The sequence below is a fragment of the Bacillus rossius genome, chromosome 7, assembly GCF_032445375.1.
Source record: "Bacillus rossius redtenbacheri isolate Brsri chromosome 7, Brsri_v3, whole genome shotgun sequence".
Lineage (NCBI taxonomy): Eukaryota > Metazoa > Arthropoda > Insecta > Phasmatodea > Bacillidae > Bacillus > Bacillus rossius.
Window position 1 is genome coordinate 23,762,236 of NC_086335.1, and position 21,204 is coordinate 23,783,439.

The 21,204-nt window shown below is 38.1% G+C and overlaps 2 protein-coding genes across 3 annotated transcripts in view; one reads left to right on the plus strand and one right to left on the minus strand.

Annotated features, from left to right (window-relative positions):
• Positions 1 to 21,204, minus strand: part of LOC134534510 (odorant receptor 9a-like) — a 42,014-nt gene that overhangs the window by 11,300 nt on the left and 9,510 nt on the right. Inside the window, exons 4-6 of the mRNA XM_063372988.1 lie at positions 20,960 to 21,057; positions 4,405 to 4,504; positions 664 to 765 (exon numbers count right to left, since the gene is read on the minus strand). Of these exons, the coding sequence (XP_063229058.1) occupies positions 664 to 765; positions 4,405 to 4,504; positions 20,960 to 21,057 (300 nt within the window). The remainder of the gene's footprint in view (positions 1 to 663; positions 766 to 4,404; positions 4,505 to 20,959; positions 21,058 to 21,204) is intronic.
• LOC134533740 (PTS-dependent dihydroxyacetone kinase 1, dihydroxyacetone-binding subunit DhaK-like) overlaps positions 15,569 to 21,204 on the plus strand; it is a 33,820-nt gene continuing 28,184 nt past the window's right edge. Inside the window, exon 1 of one of the 2 annotated variants that reach the window (XM_063371348.1) lies at positions 15,569 to 15,682. In XM_063371348.1, the coding sequence (XP_063227418.1) occupies positions 15,572 to 15,682 (111 nt within the window). In that variant the 5' untranslated portion in view covers positions 15,569 to 15,571. The remainder of the gene's footprint in view (positions 15,683 to 21,204) is intronic. The other variant, XM_063371349.1, reaches the window with a different exon arrangement.

Sequence of the window (21,204 nt, forward strand, 5' to 3'; positions counted from 1 at the left end):
TGTGTTTCGGTCTAGTGTATTTCGGTCTAGTGTATTTCGGTCTAATTACTTTCGGTCTAGTGCCTTTCGGTCTATTGCGTTACTGTTAAATAACTTTCGATCTAGTGCCTTTCTGTTAGGTAAATTACTGTCGGTCAAATGCCTTTATGTTACATAATGTTTGGTCTAATGTCATTCTGTTAAATGACTGTTGGTAAAATGCCTTCTGATATAGTGCCTTTTGCTTAAATACCTTTCGGTCTAGTGCCTTTCTGTTGAATGACTGTCGGTCTAGTGCCTTTATGTTACATAATGTTTGGTCTAATGTCATTCTGTTAAATGACTGTTGGTCAAATTCCTTCTGATCTAGTGCCTTTTGGTTAAATACCTTTGGGTCTAGTGCCTTTCTGTTAAATGACTGTCGATCTAGTGCCTTTCGATCTAGTGCCTTTTGGTTAAATGCCTTTGGTCAAGTGCGTTTCTGTTAAATGACTGTCGGTCTAGTGCCTTTATGTTACATAACGTTTGGTCTAATGCCTTTCTGTTAAATGACTGTTGGTCAAATGCCTTCCGTTAAATGCCTTTGGTTAAATACTTTTCGGTCTAGTGCCTTTTGGTTAAATACCTTTTGGTCTAGTGCCTTTTGGTTGAATGACTTTCGGTCTAGTGCCTGTCGGTACATACCTGGTACATTATTTCAGAGGAGAAGTGGCTGAGCAGGAAGATACGGCCTAGCAGCACTGCCAAGTGGATCACCAATGCCACTATCTGCGAGACGTCCTCGGCCTGCGTGACATCCAGGTAAAAGACGCATCGGGAACTTGTTGAGGGCCCAGTTTAACTGTCAGTTTACCCGAAACCAGATCGGAAGAATAGACTGAACGATTAACTGAACTGAGCGTTTGTAGGCTCACACAGAAAAATATTTCTTGTACTTTTAAAAAATATATATATATATATGTTTATTTATGTATATGACATAGGTTTTTTGAGATAATACTAAGTAATTCTAACAAAAATTAGCGCATAATTTTATATTTTAATTGATGCTTCATTCAAGCATCGTTTTTTAACCATAGAAATATAATCAAATATTCAACAATTTTACTTCATTTTGTTGTATCTTGCTTATTATGTGCGCAGTTAATACTAGAAAGCTAAGTATTCAGGGAACGATTTACAAATACTATTGGATATACTGGGACAACACAAAGCATAAATGACCGGGTAGGAAACCGAACCTAGTAATATTGCGTATTCTATTTTGTACTGATACATTTGTTTTTAATTAAATGTACACATTTACAAATATCTGTAAGTTTACATCAATATTTTTGTTCCATTTACAGAAAAATATTGGAGTGCAACATAATTTCATTCAGCCTCTACAGTTTTTCCTTTTTTTTTTTTTTAGTTGTGTCAGTTCTCCGGAAAGATGAAAGAAAGTTGTTAGCTTTTTTTTTTTTGGTACCTGTTCACGATTAGCACATGGTTTAAACCAAGAGTACGTATTTTTTTAAACGTATTTCTGTAGTTAGTTTTATCCTAATCCCACAGCTCGGGAAGGGTTGTGTACGTCTCAGTAACTGGAAGTAGACTCTCCCTTTTCTGACGCGGCCATCGTGTAGCGTCCCTCGCAGCTGACGGCACTGAATGATAAATTTTCTCTCGAAAAGAGATTTTTTTATTTTTCAAAGTTTTGGCGAATATTTTTCCTAAAAATGTATATTTTGAGTCATTTTTGGCAATGTTTGACAAATTTTGAAGGTCAAGGTCGAAGGTCCAAGTAAAGTTTGTTCAAGATGGCCGCCGTGATGTCACAATCCAATATAGCGGGTATCGTTGCCTCTTTCCTTAAACAGAACCCAGCGCCAGTACATACTATTATATACGACTCCAAGGTATTCATTCGCAAATTTTTAAGATACATGCGCAGGAAACAGCTTAAGTTGGCTGTGTTTGAAACGCTTCAAGATAAATTACGAAATGAGTGCTGTATTTTGGTTGGTTGCAGTGGTAGTCAATTAGACGTGAGAAACTACAAACCTCGTGTATACACTCACAGAGTCTTGTCTAGCTATGAAGTTATGGCACTCAGAGCGCAATTCCGCTCCAGAGGACGAATAATATAGTTTGAACTATAGATATACGAGTTTGGTGTATTTGCGTTAATGTTTCTTTGCGGATATAACATTTTGTTTCAAATAAGTTTTATATAATATTTACAAGGTTCATATAACTTCCAACCGATCTGGTTCCCTATCTATTAATACAGTTACGAATTTTTTGTTCTCCAACACATATTTTTCCATCCTTTGATCTAATGTTTGAAGAAAGTGAGAAAGAAAACGATTTTCTAAAAAAAATTTTAAAAGAGTTTCGTACTACTTACTCATATTAGATAAATTAAAATTTAAGCATATGTGATTTTTAAGTGAAACGTTTCTGACGTGAAAAGGACAGAGAATAGGTACTTAGCCAAAGAGATATAAAGAGCACTATACATTGCTGGGATCGTTTTCGTTTTCTTCTTTGTCCGATGATTCGTCCTCCACCCCCCCCCCCCCCCCCCCAAAAAAAAAAAAGAACTGAGAGAGATAGATGAACGAAGAATAAGACAGAAAGCGTGCGCATGCCTTTGTTTCAGAAAATAGATATAGGTATCCTATACAGTGATTTATGAATGGCTTGAATTTTATATTTACAACCAGCGGGCTCGCAATCCTCCTTGTTCGACCAGCAGCGTAGAGAGCACTGCTGAGACAGTCCCTGCATTTCCCGCATACATAGCGCTACCTGTTATGAATTTCATACTTCGTTCAGAGATTTGGCATGTTCCAAATGGCAGAATTGTTTGAAGAAACAGTAATACGCCCAGCTTTTCTTAAGGGTGTGAGTATTTCAACAGTGATTAATATTTATTGTTAATTAATCACTATTTTACACCACCATTTACTTGCATACAGCCACAGCGACGCTGCTCTTCTTGGCATAGAATATGATAAAATACAACTTATTTTGGGTGGTGATTGAAACATGAATTTTGCATCTGATTATTCGACACCATCAATTAACTTTCTGCGTGAAAAATTTAATCTAAATATGAATAATTATCTTGAAATGGCAACAGCAATATCGGGAACTACAAAATATGCAAAATATGCATTTTTACATGACATTTTGAATGTATAGAGTCAAAAACGTACGTTTAATATTTTAGTCACTATAAAACTACAATATCAACATTAGTGTAAATATTAAGCAAAAATATCCACAAAAAAAAGTAACTGATATTTTGGCTATAATGTTTTCATTTTGATCATTTAAATACGTTCCTAAAATCCTATTAATACTATATTTATGTTTATAAAATCGTTTTCTTTCTCTTTTTCTTCATTTACCCTTTACGATATACCTATACTTACGAATCGAGGTTTTAATTTCCAAAGAAATTTCACTTCTATCACGTGTATTGAGTTACATGCGCTATTTTTTTTTCATTAAATTAATTGTCGTATGTGTAAAATTTTCAGTTGTCGTTGGTTTTTGGGGGTCTATGGATCATAAAACGAAAAACCATAAGTATTTTTTTTTTCTGGAAGTCGCACCATAACGACTGCACTAGGTAGTCGTTCTACGAAATTTAACCAATAGTTTGTTGCGATGGTTTGTCACCCGCAGAGATTAAAATAGAAAATATCTCTATATATTAAGACATTTCTCACACCTAAACAATACTGCCACAATTCAACGAACCTAGTGTTTAAAAGATGGCCTTTACTATATTTTTTTTAATTTTAATTTGGATGAACATTTAACTTTATGAGAGTGCGTATTATTTTATCATGTATAAGTACAGACGATTAGAATAACGAGCAACACTTTCATTCTTGATTAATGAGTATTATCCAATTGCAAAACTAACATAGCATAAATAAATCTTTGAAACAAAATAAAATCCTCTTCACGATACAACATGGCCACAAATAAAAATGTGGCACATGATTCAACATTCGTAACTTGGCAAAAGTGTCACATATGTATATGTTCAGTTAACTATATAAGGATGCCACATTATTATATGTCGCAGTCTTGGACTAAAGGGCAACTGTGCTATTGCTGACATGCTGTGTGCAGTAGAACCATAGTACATAATTTGGCATCGTTGTTCTGCAACACTTTCAGAAACAAAACAAAACTGGAAAAGTAATAAATGTCAACCAGCAATGGACTTTATTTTAAATTCAGCTTAAAACTTTTTTTCACAAGTTAGCATAAAACTCTGTGACATTAAAATAAAAAGAATTTAACCAAAGTATGACAATTTCTGAGTTGTGGTATTGTTTGCTGGGTGTGCAATTTGACGCAGGTCTTAAGCTAAGCTATCGCATGTCTCGAACTGACATTTAAGCATGCAACACTGACCATAGCGATCTCGTATCCAACCAAGCAAAGATTGGCCGAAGACATCATGTAGTGTTGAAACATGAGAGGACTGAGAAGATCCGCCAAAGTCTGCACGTTCCTGAAACAACACATCGATGGTTTCGCGGTTGAAGTAGCATTATTTTTATGAATGCAATTAATTTAGCACTTATGAAGTGAAAACTTATTAAGCCGCGTTGAGCGATTTTCGGTAGGGGCAAAACTTATGGGTTCGCGTCACCGACATGCTAGTGACGTGTTGCGCCAGACTGGCGAATCGCACCGGCCTGTGTACATGTATACGCATATATAAACTAATACATTGTATATACTCGACTGTATCATGTGCGTGTTGGACTCATTTTTGGATGGGTAAAATCTTGTGAGTTCGCATCACCGACATGCTGTAATAGCAGTAAGTGAAGTTAATTTGACCACGTGAATACATGACCTAGGTCTGACATCACTGGTAAGTCATAGCTAGGTAATGAATTTTTACGTAATTTTGACATACCACTGACATCCGTTGTGACTAAAAAATTTAAGGATAAATGATATCATGCTGACATCGTACCTACTGATATAATACCAAAATCATTTTCTTACGTACATTTGACGTATAAATTATGTCATATTACACATTTTTAAAACAAAGTTTTAAGTTTTCACTTCTGTTGACAGTCCCCTTGACTGGCTTTTTTTTTTTAAACCGTTGGTATAGGATGTCTCACTCTTAAGCTGGACATACAATTGAAATAAATAACACTAACAGTAACAGTAGATCGGGTGCACAAGATTTGGCCACCATGTTTTCAAACTTACTGATTCACAATAACACAAGCGACGGTCTTGTGCAGGAGCGAGAGGTCGTGCGCATAGGAGGGAAATGCAAATAATTAATTTATGCTAAGGACGCATGGCGCAACCTGTGATAGTAATTTAGGATGCCATTTTGGAGAGACTAGAGAACTGTTTATATTTATCAATCATAGTGTGACAAGAAATTGTCGAGATATTATAACGCTCGTGTGTAATTCCTGCTTTAAATGTAAATGCTATTTCTTATTTAAAAGGTCACAGGTAATTAATGTAAGTAAAAATAAAAATGTTTTGTGGTTAGAATGGTTTACTAAAAATTTTACTTCACCTAAATTAATTTATATTTTGAAAAACTAATGTTCATAAATAACTGGCCCGATGTCAAAGCATAAGCATTGGGTAGTTACTATTGTTATTTACTAACACTACCAACATATGTCGGATACATGGCGAAATTTTAATGGCTAAAATCAACACCAAGATTTCAATTTTCATTGTAAACCAATTTCCTACAGTCATGAGCGTGGCCTGATAAGCACTCGCTTATGTTTTTTAATTGTGAACTCAGCTTTAGTTGGCAGTACAGAGTAAATGGGGAACACTGTTGCCAGATTAATACTACCCAGTTTAATAACATTAAAAATCTTATTTTGTAACCATCGTTAAAAATCGTAAGTTTTGATTTATTAATTTTACTAATTTTTATTTTTCTAAGACCATAAAAGTCCAAATAATGTAGGAGCCAATGACTGTTGGAAACCATAGACTGTTGGAACTAATGACCGTTGGAGCCAATGACTGTTGGAGCTAATGTCTACTGGAGTCATTATATTCTATCGTAAAATTGACGAACGCATCCTACTGAGTTGAATGTTTGTGAAAATGTATGTCTTTTTTCGTTAAATGTGCGTTGACAAGACTTTAGTATCATATCCGACTGATGGGACAGAGTCATTCTAATGAGATCGTATTTGACCAAGTTGAATTTTCGTCCAAATGTGCGTCATTTTCATTAAATGTTTTTCTTGTTCTTCTTCTTCTTCTTCTTCTTCTTCTTTGACATTGTTTCGGAATGTGCTTCCAACGTGCTTCCCTTTTTTTCGAATTAGCTTCTGGCAAAGTTCGATCAAAAATGCAAATGAAATCAGTTGGAGCCAAATTTATATGGAGCAGTTGGAGCACTTAGAGTAATTGGAGTACTTGGACCAATTGGAGCAGTTGAATCAATTAGAGCACTTGGAGCTGATAGATAAATTAATACATTTGGAGCTGTTGCAGCAATGGTAGCATTTGAAGCTTTGAAGCACTTGGATTAGATGATCTATTGAAGCAAATGTCGCAATGGAGCTGTTGGAGCACTTAGAGCGGTTGGATACATTGGAGCTCTTAGAGCTCTTGGCCAATAGAAGCAGTTGGTTCATTGGGTAAATTGGATAAATGGAGCAATTTGAGCAGTTGGAGCTGATGAGCAATCGAAGTTGTTGGAGTGATTGGATTTTTGGAGCTTTTGTAACGATTTAATCTTTGGAGCTGATGGCTTGGCCCTTGGGATTTAGAGGGGAAGTTAAGGTGACCCTTAAGCACGAAACCCACTGAATCGGATCGGCCCGGCTCGGCGCGGCGCGGCGCGGCGCGGCGTGGGTCGTCTCGGATCGGCCCCAACTTCTCGAAACCCACTGGAGCGACACAATCGGACCAGACCGACCGTCAGTAACTATGGACAGCTCTTCAGAAGAAGACATCGTTGTGGCAATTGCTTGTAATGAGCTGGTGGAACAACGCAAACATGGTTTTTGGGTTCACAACCTTTTCCTGAAACGGGAAACGTTAGGTTAATACCACCATTTATTTCCCCAGTTATTAAACGACGAGCGGAAGTTTACGGAATACTTTCGAATGTCCATGTCTAAATTTTATGAGTTGGTTGCAGTGTTACCACTACGGAAACAAGAACTGAACTTCTGTAAATCGGTTGGCCCAGAGGAGCGATTGGCACTGACACTAAAGAAAGTACATGAAAAGTAATGTTATGTAGATAGTGAAATCCTTTAAAAGCTCACAAACTACACATATTTGTACATTAATATTCATTTGTTTACTTCCAGAAAAATGGCAACGAATGAGAAAATTGTGTTAGCTACAACATTTCTTCATAATTTGTTGCGGAATGATGTGTGTGCATGGGAACCTGCAGAACAGGAAAACAACGAAATCTGTGCTCTCCAACAGTTGCCTAGAGTTGGCGGGAATATCGCAGCACTTGCAAGCAACATAAGAGACTCATTCAGAAACTATTTCGTCTCTGAACATGGTAGTGTACCGTGGCAAATGGATCGCGTTTACAGTGGCAGGCATGCCAGGCCTTAATGAAAAATAAACATACTTGCAACTTTCGCGATAAATTTCATAGTAGGCCTATATAAGATGAATCGCAAGCACTTTGGAATATTGTGTAATTGTTATTCATATATCATTGACGGTTTACAAACAGGAGATAATATTCTATTTAGTAATGTGTGGAAATATGCTGGAGTCGATTTGAAATGCCGCGTAGGCCCACAGACAGTGCACAGTCGAACCGGTAAAGATTTATATACACAAAACTTGTGTGATTTTATGAACTGTTCCGCACATATTGCATTGTTTAATAACTTTTAATCCTTTTTTTCTGATGCCAGCCTGAAATATTTTTTTTGGAAAATACATGGCAAACAATTTTTAAGTTGTGTGTAGCATCTGCAACAATATAGTTTTGAGAACACAGATAAAATTGTTTTTCTTTGAATAAAAATAACAAAATACCAAAAATTCTTTCGCGAGCACTATCGACAGTCCTAGACATAATATTTCAGTACATCAATGCAGTAAACATGTGTCTGCAATAATAATGTAACGTATTGTCACGGTACAATAACACGAACTAACTTGGCATTGTACAAATCTAAGCTACATTGGATGCTCTAACAATTATAATATTACTACTACTACTACTATTACTACATTTAATGATTATAGTAATAATAATAACAGAACCAAAAGAAGTAGCTACTGAAGTGTACACTTCTCAAATTTCTCGCTTATTTCTTTCCACGCATTCTATCGCCTAGACGCATCATGAAAATACACATGTGACGTATCGTATAGCATACGGTACTCCCTCACTGCTTCAATTAATAGTTCTTCGTTCATTTCCATTACCATTTCTAAGCACTAATTTTACCAGACTGCCGGTCGGGCCGGCCGGCGGAACGGAAATTATTCTTTGCCAACGATTCTGGATGGTGCCGCGCCGAGCCGAGCCGAGCCGAGCCGAGCCGAGCCGAGCCGAGCCGAGCCGGGACAATGCTGTGGGTTACCTCGCGTACAAATGCATGCATACTTATTTTTCTGTTCCGGTCGGTGCCGCGCCGTGCCGTGCTGAGCCGGGCCGATCCGATTCAGTGGGTTTCGTGCTTTAGGCTGAAAACTTCCTGGTCTAACGCCACATTTCTCTCGCAACTAATAACTGTTGAAAACGACGTATATGACAAAGAAGTGTTAAGCAAGCATTTTCACTACAGCAAATACTAAAATTATAAATAAGTATGGCTGCAGAAACAAAAATTTCCGTTTCCTCAATTCATATAAATGGTTAATGTACAAATAGTATACTTTTTGGAAACATCATTTAGCGGAATTTTTTTTAAAGAACCATTAAATTTTTGTTTAATGGTAGACGTAGCTGGTACATTGTCAATGTTATATTTCGTATAGCTTTGTTTTTCTAAGTTTTGTTGCAGTTAATGTTTGATATATTATTACCGTATATTAAAATATGCTCTGAGTCTAATAACTATTTTCAGTTCAGTAATTTATTATTTGTAAACAACGGCACTTATCAGTGTTTACATCATTGTGATTTCGACAGTTCTGAGGGAAACCCGTAAGTCAATTCTAGACTCATACGCAGAACACACATAGTCCACGGTTGGAACTATGTAACTGTTCCTGCGACATATGGAACTGTTATAAAAAAAAAAGGGAATGAAAGATTACGCATACGGATGATTCTGTTGCTGAACTGAAGTTTGGTTACTGCAAAAACAGGATATCTCCATTCCCTTAGTTCGTGTGTGTACAGCTTACGATAGGACCTCCTGGTGGAGCTCTACGACGCTGATCAGAGTCTCCTCTGGCGACCTTTCTCCTTCGGCCCCTCGTCGGGGACCCGCGGCTCCGTCTTCCGACGAGACCTCGCTTCCATCGGCCGCGCCTGCCCCGACGCCCGCCAGCATCGCGTTCACCGCCTCCAGCTGGTGGCCGGCGTATCTCACGATGGTGAAGCTGAAGACGTCCAGGGCGGACATGGTGGGCAGGTACGCCGACACGACGGCGAACTGCAAGGCGTAGTCGGCCCCGCGCCGGCCGAACACCGCCCACATCCTGAAGGGCAGCTCGACGGAGGAGGCTGGCGCGCCCTCCAGCAACACCCCCAGCCAGGGCTTGAGCAGGTAGGCGTACAGCGCCACGCCGACCACCAGGGTGTAGCCGGCGACCGTGCTCTTCTCCTCGGCCACGATCCTCCTGGTGAAGAAGGCCCGGTGCTCCTCCGAGAGCAGCCCCGCGCGGGAGAAGGTGGCGCGCATGCGGCCGATCACCTCGGCGTAGCTCGTCGCGTCGCGCAGCACGGAGGCGCCCGTGACCATGGTCGGGAACATGGTCAGCACGTGGCCCAGGTTCTTGATGAAGTCCCGCGCGTACTGCTCGCTGAACAAGGTGACCGCGAACAGCGAGCAGAGCAGCAGGATGCTGGAGCAGGCGGCGAGCGAGTAGGCCCGGTAGACCGTGTCTCCAGGTCGTGGCCAGAGGCCCGCCAGGCGGAGGAACCTGAGGCTGGAGGCCATGCACTCGCTGGAAGCCGGTGTCATCCTCTCAGCCAGGTCACCGCTGCCGGAGGTCTGTGCCGGTCGGAACAACTCACTCGATAGGACTCCGCCTGCGCAGCCAAGAGAAGTTGCACGTCACAGAAGTTTTAAAAAATGCAGTTTGGGTTCTGACCGCGTATCATCGGAAACTTTATCCCCTCCCAGCAAATCAAGCTGGAACAACTCACTCTTGAAGGCCGCCTCAATAGGACTCCACCTGTGCAGTTGCATGTCCCAGAAGTTTTAAAAAATGCACACTGGGTTCCGACCGCGCATCATCGGAAACTTTATCCCCGCCCTGCGAATCCAGCTGGAACATGCTGGACACGCAAGAGCCCGAAACTTCACGTAATTACACAATTTTTATTCTTCGTGTGATGAGCACATCTGCGAGCTGCCTTGTTTCAGAGTGAAATATTCATGTCTGTTCAAGTTTGTTCAGAAAATTGTTACTTCTCCTCTGTGGCCCTGGTAACTTCATGTGAAATGTACCTCTCAACCATCTCCGTTGCTTTGTTTATTCAGATTCTTTGCCCGTGAATCAATGCGAACCTGCAAATTATTTGATATAGCACGGTTGATTATATTATTTCTGTATTTATAAATGTGGATAAAGTAAATAAATATAGTAAATAAATAACAGTATATAACTATCTTTAATGTTATCTCATTTACATGATATTCGTCTTACTGTATCTTGTATGTACATGTTTGAAACTATAGTGGCTAGTTCACATCATTATATGCTGCAAGTCAAAAAATAACTTAAAGAACTGTTCCATTAATTCGGTAGCCACGTATGCATGATTACATGGTAAGTATATGAAGACTTTTTTTTTTTCAGCTAATTGTTGCTCCATATTGGTTAGACGCCCAAAATATTGCCTGAAGTGTAGTGTTTGCATTGTGGAAACATTTTTAAATGGCAGTATTTTATAGAAGTGACAGTTTTTTTTAACGGCTGATATCCTAATTCATGCGTACTAACCATCTACAATTTTCAGGCACCATTTCCGCAATGTTTTGGGCGTGTATACAATATGACGATGGCGAGTTTAAAAAGTGACTTCAAATAAGTCAGAGCCTGCCGTTTTCCGACAATTCCTAACTCCAAGCATATCATCATGCAAAAGATGTTCTAACTCGGTTATAGTAAAGGTTCGCCCGTCTATAATAAACGCATGGCATTTACATATGTATCAGTTAACTCGTTTACTTGTTCACTTCCCCTGTTTCGTAAACACAAATTAGTACGTGTTAAACGTCTTAACGAAACTGGAAATTCTTGTTATATTTCTGTGAAAGTATGATATTCTTGTTCGGTTTGATATCGTCGTGATACAGACTCATGTTTTGAAACTACACAAATAACTCGTCTGTACGCGGTGATGTTTTTCCGGAAGTAGAGTAGTAACTTCCCCTGCCACCCCCTCCCCGCCAATTTTTCTTCCGCTATTGAGGACCTACGAGTTTAGTGCGCATAGAACAACCCTGATTTTTGAAGGGACTTAAATATTCGGCAATACTCTATTTCATTACATTCGATCAGTCATTTTCCAGCAGACAATGAAGTATACGCTGACAACTTTTTTTTTGCCGCACCAGTGGTGGTTAATTATTTTTATATTATTGTGGTATTGTTGAAAACATGTAAGTACACCTACGTAAAGTAGTTATAGTTTATATAAAAATTATCATAAATAAAAAAATTAAGGTTCTGTCTGTTATTTACGAACTATTCCATATTAAACATTTTGCCTGTTTAAAAAGTATATACCTTAAACAAATTACTAAATTTAAAAAAAATATGTGTATTTTTTTAATATTTTAACTCAAAAACCCAGGTTTAATTAATTTTTATTTTATTATGTTTTAAACGGTTCCGATGATAATTATGTGCTAAAATCCTAAAGTAAGAATAATTACTTCTGTTTTCATTGTAAAATAAAATAATATGACGATTTATTTGTAAAATGATATGTAAATACGATACAGTATCTTTAAAAAAATATTGACGTTTGATTTGTTAGTTTATGAGTAACTCACATGCAGGAACTTGAGTGATTTTATAATTTAAAAACATTTAAATTAGTTTAAAGAGCTATTTTGAATTAGTTTTAAGTAGTTTGTAAAATAATTAAATTACATCGTCAATATTGGAGTGAAAAAAGTGATCAGTTATATGGAGCATTTTCTCGAGTCAATGATCCCTCTTACTAGTTTGTACTTGCTCATAAACTTAAAACCAAAAATAAATTTGCAGAGACGTTTTCATGTAACTTTAACTTATTAAAGTGCTAATTAAAAATAATTGTTTAAATGTTTAATCTAAATAACCCATGTAAATTTTTGTGTCAGCACTATGAAGTCGCTCGGACAACTAGTTATAAATAATACCGTAGACCATTCCTACATTATCCGGATAATCTATCAACAGCCTTTAGATAGCTGTGCATAATTCTTACGAATATGAAATTGTGTAATAAGGTAAATGAACCATTTAGTTGGAATAAAACTTTCTGCACTCATATTTAGTTACGGTACCTATATATTCTTTTTCTGTGCTATGAAATTAGATATGTGATTTAGGTTTTAGATTCAAGCAGTCAAGTTCAAAATCAACCCTTAACTTACTTATTACCTCTAAGTTACGCATAATGCAGGCATCCAAACTCTAAAGGGCTGCTTCCTTAAATCCAAAACCATATGATTAATTAATTTAGGTTACTTCAATGCTTCCATTATATATATATATATATATATATATATATATATATATATATATTTGTAAATGTTACTTTGCACAAAGACATTGGACAGATCTATTACACAAAACACAATTTTACAGTGTATACAAATTTCTCAACTTTTCTGTTATCTAGAACCACATGATTCCTCTCGACTGTAAAAATGTGCATGTTATTGATTACCACAAAAATAATCGTCAACGGAATGGAAATAATGGGCCCAAGAAGTCTTTTGACGTGACGTCTAATCAATCGATGAACGCCGGCTGCACACACGAAAAAGTGTCCCGTAACGCACATTGTCCCACTACGAAGTGTCTCGTTACGCTCATTGTACGCTTGCGCCGCATCTATCTCTCTTCCACTCGATTGGAACAACCATCGATTTGACTTTTCAATCATGTTTTCGTCGTTTGAATTATTAATATTATGTAATTTAACGATCGTCCACCGATTTTCAGCACAATCGGTACGGTTATTTAAAAGTAATTTTGAATTTTCAAATACGTTTTTGTACGAACAATGGTGTTTTACAGTTATACATAATAATTCAAATTACACCCGGGATCTTTTGCACAATGTTTTAAAAAATATTGAAACACATTATAAATAAGTTTGGTGTATTTTGGATGCGTATTTGTCATAAAATCGTCTTATAAAAATGAAATAATATTATTCCCCTACGGTGCTATGATCTACGGTGACGGACGTGAACCGAACGAATCGCGTATCTAGTCGCGTCCGCGGCAACCAGGCACTTGTTAATACACATTTTCCTTTGTTTATCGCGAGGGGCGTTATTATTAATGAATTATAAATAAAATTTCGTGCCCGGGGCCACAATTGCATATCATTTTGAGCACTGGAAGACATAAAAACGTAAAATATTCTCGACGAATTTTAATCTCGGCCCCAGCGCTCCACGAGCGTCTGGGTTGGAGATTAAAACCGAAATTCTTTCTTAAACTTACTAATACTTATTTTATTAACTGCAAGGGCACTTTTATTAAATTCTACGTTTAATTTCACGACGACAAACTTCGTCGTTAAATGTGTGATTGCGAAAAAGCTAAAACATCCTCGACGATCTTGAAGTTAAATAATAGCAAACATGTATAAAAGTTATAGTTAAAATAATCTCTTCGTTAAAGTAATAAACATATTTGAATTAATGAATGCAAATAAAAGTAAATTTATCAATTAAATTGTAGATTTCATTTCACTCATTTGTATCCATACAAAATAGTGATAATTCAATAAAAATGATTCAATTTTATTCATAAAAGTATGCAATCATTTCATCAATGTTTTATGACGTTGTCATGTTAAACTATCGTCCGTAAACCGACTTTACAGACAACCAATTTTTTTAATTTTTTTTTTCAGATGAGCACCTATTCTAGGAGATAAACTGTTTTATTATGTTTCACGGAATTATTTACGAAATAAACGATTTACAAAAATTCAGTTTTAAAGTCAAATATGTGTTTCAATGTTAAAAGTTGGATGATCATTGCGCTTGTCATCATTTACAAAGTTACGTAATTTTTCACGATCTTTAAGCCAATTTTTTTTTTTTTAATTTTTTTCTATTATTACTACAAAGTTTTCATACAAATGTATGGAGTATAAATTAATTACTGTAGTACAACAATATTTCAATCGACGAGTGAAAATGTGTGCTCTATCGGCCAATGTAATACAAGGGAATTTGATTTTCGCGGGCGTTCTCCAGGCTAAGCTGCTATGATCGCTGCAGCCGGGAGTCGCCAGATTTCGCCATTTTTAAAGGCATGGGTGTCCTATATTTGCTTCACTGTTAAACATTTTCACCTTCAATTTACGAAGAAAGCTGGTTACAAATTATCCAGGGATCTTTGTAAATGTACGTACTCTGTTTTCACTTACTGTTAACAGGAATCCAAAAGAATATATTTTTAAAAATTAAAAAAAAAAACTGTTTAAGTGTACAGTAGGAACACTCTTATTTTATCCACGTGTGTTTTTACCTTTGTTTAGAACTAAATATACAACTCGGAAGTCGAAATACGGAGTAGTTTCTACGAAGATTATGTTATTTGAAATTACCAAAACCTCTTCTGTTATTTGGGTTATATTCTTCGTTGATAATTTCGCAAAATTTACTGGAATTTCTAACCGTGTATCTGCAAATCGCCCCCCCTCCCCCCCCCCCACCCTTTTTCCAAATTGTTTTAATGAATTCACTTTACCACCGCAAAATGTTTTGCAGTGTTTGTAGAACTTTTGTTCTCTTAAACATTATCCAGACGCTTAGTGTTCAGCCTAAAATAATTTCTCTATAATTTGAAATAAACCAGTTCTTCGGCTCAAACTTCAAAGACGTGTGTAAGCCTTGGAAATCGTAAGTCAGTGTATTTTTTCCCAACAGCCGAAACTTGTCGAGCGAATTCAGTCTCGCCCTGCATTGATCTTCATTCCATATTAAAACAGCGGAGTAATATTTAAAAAGAAAAGGTTGGGCTTCAGTTGTACGCACTCCAAGCGGATACAAACACGTAATAAACTCGCCGGGGTGCCAGATATAGTTTCTTATTAATTTTTTTTTTTTACAAACGCAAATGCCGCAGAGATACGTAAGAGTGGTCCGAATGGCTGTTATCTCGCGAGCGGTTCAAGGTCGTGGTCCACTGTTTATCTGTCGGAGGCGAGCGAGCGATGCCCAAACACTGGACCGCGCACTTCTCTCGCCGCGCGCTGCAAAGACGCGAGCAGCAGGGCTTCACGTCTCAAGAGCTCGTCCGACAGCGCGCACGGTCCCCTGCACAGGTAAACAACTAGTGGAGGTCGTTACGGACGATGATGATGGAGCTTTTATGGAGTGAATGGGTGGGAGAAACAGGACCACCCGGCGAAAACCCCACCATCTCCTGGCGACGTCCGCCACGTTTCTCGCCTGAGCTACTCCCGTGCAAGTAGATACCTCTCGGCTCGTATAGTCAGCTGCGACACTTTAAAGTAACATACCTGAAAATCTACTCTTATACTTATTTAAATTTTTGAAGTTACACTTCTTCAGGTGCATTGTGGAAAAATGATGAGCGCGTACCATGCAACGAAATTTTCACAGGAAGATGGCGGATCCACGTGTATGTTCATAAACCCATGTATAGACACTTTGATAAAAAAAAATTAGGGGACCTGACACACGTTTTAGTGTGCCGAATAAAACTTTATGATAGTGAAACTACCGTGCAATGTGTTTGATAAACTAAAATAGCCAAAGTAAAAAGTAATTACAAGTTTTTTTTAAAATACATAAGAAAAAATGAATTTCAATAGTAGTATATGATAGCCGGTCCGGCTACAGGAGTCCGCAGGACGTGAATTGTTGTTATCTATTTCAGGGCCGCAACTAGGGGGGGCAAGCGGGGCATATGCCCCGGGCGCAAAGCTGTGGGGGCGCCGAAATAGCTTGCATTGTAATTCCTACTAGTGGGTTCATGCATGGAAGTTACAGTAGCACAGAAAGTGTTACATGTAGGTACCGAAAATGCTTAAATAGCACCATTTTTCCGTGGGAGGGCCCCAGACCCCCCGCTTTATTGGTGTGGTATGTGCAAATAAAGAGGGGGGGGGGGCGCACGAATCCATTCATGCCCCGGGTGCCAGAGACTCTAGTTGCTGCCCTGATCTATTTGCGCGTTGCGTTGGTGGCTTTCTCCCGTATAGTAGTCTAGAGTGGGGTGGAGTACAATAGCGGCTCGCCTCGCGCGAACGAGCGCTGAATGGGAGTGTGATAATCGCGCCGGCTTTGGGCGGGCGTAACTGCTCATCCATCGTCGTTCCTCGCGGATCTCGGCCGAGACGCGCTGCCTGCTCCGCGAACAGCTAGCTGCAGGCTGGTGAGTGCTCGCGTTTCGAACAGCTGCGGCCGGAACCATCGACAGCTACGACGCTATGTGAAAATACATTTATTTCCTTCGGTTCAATATAGTTTCTTCTTTTTTTTATGTGTAACATCGCCAGGGGTTTAGCTTTTTTTTTTCAAGATTTTTTCGCTTTTATCGGAGCCGTTATATTATATAGTTTTAAATTTTTCTTTGCAAATCAAATGATTCAATAGTCGACGTAGTTGCTCCAGCAATGAATTCTAGCGGCGTCTGGAAATTTAGTTGAGAACACGATTTTGGTATATTTTTCACGCTCGGCATTATTTTAAGGAACTCTACGTTAAATTTAGTCTTAGAGTTTCGTATTATAATTGTATTTGTAACATGAGAACACATGCATTACCAAGATTTTAAATGTTACACATCACTGGCGAGTACTGAAAGACTCGCATACATTATTTTTCTATCTCGGTAAAGTGGTACATATTTCAACATGACTTAAATTAACCAAAGGTTATTGAAATTCATTTCTGCGGGCACTTCCTAAAGCAGCAAATCAAATTGATAAGCTATAACAGAATTTCTCAAGAAAACTTTCCAGCTAAAAATAATTGAATTGTACATATTTCAATTCATTTTATTGTCTTACATAAAGACTCGATAACAGTACTTTAACCAAAAAATTCGAGGTTTCAAACATTACAACTTAATATTTGAGAAAATAGAGATATAGTTTGCGGAGAATCGCAAATTGAAGGATAGAGATGAAATCTGGTGCAGTAACGAAGTGATACTCGCAATCTCTATTCTCCGGCGATAAGTTACAGCCAACCAATTAATTAACTGGTGGCCTTTAGAATTTCCTAAACTAAAACTAAGAAGTTTATAAAGATTTCCTTGTCCGGTATTTTTTTTTCAAGCGAAAGCAGAAAGTTATGCGGTACGAATGTATGGATTTGTCGATTTTTATAATATACCAGCTAATGCTCGGCATTCGCTGCAATGCCTCATTCAATTTTGTTTTGTAATTTGTTTGAAGTAGGTACACATATACAAAAAAAATTCTCTATTTCTCTCTAATTATCTATCTCCATGTATATCTAATCTATATATATTCTCTACCCGTCGCTCTTTACATATCTATATATATATCTCAATCTATATATCTGTATCTCTCCTCTATAAACCTTTATCTATATATTTATATATATGCATCTCTATGTATATATAACTCCTTATCTATCTCTCTATCTCATTCTCTATTTGTTCCGCTATCTCTCTGCATCTCCCTCTGTCTCTCTAGCTCCCTTTATCCCTATACCTTTGTCAAATTACCTCTATATCTCTTTTATATTTAATTCAATTCAATTATGTCCCACGTGCGCACTCATACATCGAAAATACACGAACTGCCGCTAAATTACATGAAACACGTACATTTTGTGAAACGATTATTTCACCAACTATTGTAAAATGGTTAGAGTAATGCGCATAACAACTCACCGAAGTTTCATCTCAATCGGATGATTGGTATAGGAACGCATACGGGACAAACAAACAAACATTCAGTTTTATACATATGTATAACTAGCTGCCCGACCCGGCTTCGCACGGCTATACCTACTAATGGAAAAAAATTAAGCCACATCTCCCATTTACAGTAATGGTAAATTTAAAAAAAATGTGAAAATTTATTACAATGCTGTATAATGTACCGGAGAGATAATGAATAGCACCGATGGTTTCCCGACTCGTGCACGCAACGTACAACTGATGTACCCGTACTTCGCTACGGCAGTCTACAGGCAGATCACTCTTGCGCCGCTCATTATACATGCCCCTCCTTGTGGGTACGCCACTGCCGCGCGATGCCCGTTGCCATGGAGACGCAGAAGGCATAAACAATGCAAAATCCTGTTCTCATGCAGACAAAGTACCCACTGTTGCCTGGTTTTTAACCAACCATGGGATATAATTTTCGGAAAATGTCATCCTGCGTAACATAAGGAACATTACTGTGAAGTTTCAAGTCTGTAAAATATATATACTTGAAAAAAAGGGCAATTTTTGATATTTAAAGTACCCGCCAAAATTTCAACGGTGATGAGGACTGCACTAACAATGAAATAGTCGTTGCCATAGAGACGAATGAAGCATCAACAAAGCAACAGCCGTTGCCATGGTGATTTCCTACCAAAAACTGGAAATTTTGATATATTACGCCCCCGAAACTCCCCTTGGGATCGGATTTCCGCAGAATCCGTTCTTAGTGAGCGTCTACATCACAAAATGAGTAACTACGCTAAATTTCAAGTCAATCGGGTGTATAGTTTTAGAGATCTCGTGATGAGTGAGTCAGTGAGTGGTATTTTATCCCCTTGGGGGTAGAATTAATCAAAATCCTTTCTTAACGGATGCCTACGTCATAACATCTACCTGCATGCCAAATTTCATCCCGATCCGTCCAGTGGTTTGGGCTGTGCGTTGATAGATCACTATGTCAGTCAGTCACCTTTGAGTTATATATATTTAGATTGGCCTTTATACAGCTACGATTAGTTTTTCTCTCCAACTTTGACTTCAACTTCAGAACAGACACCCACTCCATTGACTAATACCTCCATGGATACGACTCGGACGCCACCATTATTATTCGGACCATACATAAGAGAAACTGTAATAAAATATTTACAGGTAATTATCCGATACGACTCGCGTGCCACCTATTGTAGGTTATCTCTGCTAGACAGCAACCTTTCTCTTGTTTCAAAGGTCAAGTGTGCACAGAGAACGCATAAGGGACAAACAAACAAACGACATCTATCAACACACACAACAAACACAAACACGAGTGTTTTGGGAAGTTGTCAAAACAAGTGTTTCCAACCGTTTAAAAGCATTGGCCACGATAAATAATCATGAATTACAAAAACTGAAACCAAATGTGTAACAAGCTAAAAAAAAAGTTAGTAGAATCATTTTTTTCGGAAACAACAGGAAGATAATCATTTATTTTTAAAAAAGTGAGAATATCTTTTATTACTCGCCAGTGATGTGTAGACATCTAACCTCGGTAACGATCAAATTCATGTGTGTTCATGTTGCGATGCAAATAAGCTTATATGAAATTCGGACAAGAAATTGAAAATAATGCCGAGCGTTATAAATTAACTGATAAATAATATATTCACTTTTTAAATATCAATATTTTTGCATGCGAATCACACACTGACTTTCCATGCCCGTCGCTAGTATTCTCTCTGTCTGAGCCGTAATCAAACGCCAACATCAAACGAGGGTAACAATTAGCAGACATTTTAAACTATTAGAAACGGCTCCGGTAGAACCCCGGCTTTGGACCTTGTGCTATTACAATAGTTCAGAGTGCCAAAGCTGGTTTGTTTATATTTTAAATTACCGTCTTCAAGGCTACCGGCAGTGAAGAGATTGGTCTGTTTACATGTATGTAAATCATATTGCAATGTAATCAATTTCGTAAGAACCAACAGTTTAATGTGTTTCCGTGAGCGGTCCCGTCACTTTTCAGAAATCAGATCTGGCAGTTAGTTATCTCCGTCGATATTCGTTATGGCATTACACGTTTGAAAATCTGCGATATCGATACACCATTCTCCTTCCAAATCCAGGGGCGGGAAGTGTGACCTGTCAACGTAAATGTTATCGATATGATTGACTTATTTTCATGACTGAACATTTATTTTATATGCAAAAAAAAATATTTTGTTGTTAATTTTATTTATTTTTTAGTTAGAAAGTGAAGGCACAAGTTTCCGCAGTTTATTTCGCTAGGCGATTGTTCGGTTTCGTAATTATAGAGCAGCGTTGTCCCACTCAGGTACTGTCGCAGTTATGACGGAGGTCTCAACCGAAACTGTCGTAGGACTCTACCTTTTTTTCCAGACTTTATACATGCTACCCAGTGCGTGCAGAGACCTTTCGACGCATCTAAATGAATAAAGAAACACTCACAAATATTTGGCTTGCAGGTAAATTGTCTCTCATAAACACACTTCGTAAATTAGGTATTTTCAGTTTTCGAGCGTACTTTATTAAATTTATATTGGTGAGCGGGTGTTTCGGCAGAGAATTTTTGACTTTTCATTCGTTTCTTTCTCATGCCTTGACCTGCTTTGTGAAGTCGCAAGAGTAGAGTCCCGCGCCGTTTTCTCTTACCGATGGCAATGTCTCTTACCAATGGCAATGACTTCCATTCTGGCATTGAGTCTTCGTGCTGCCTCCAACTGCTTGCGCTCGTTCTTGGAGGTGTCGACTGCCCACACTATTAGCACACTTGTAGCACACCAACACGTCACTACATCACGCCACTTAGCCCATCCAACTGGTGGTGAGTATTTGTTTCTCTCCTTCTCCTACGAACACCAAATTGTAACTTTATTTTAGCATTACACAACATATCAGCCAAAATTGGCACAAAAC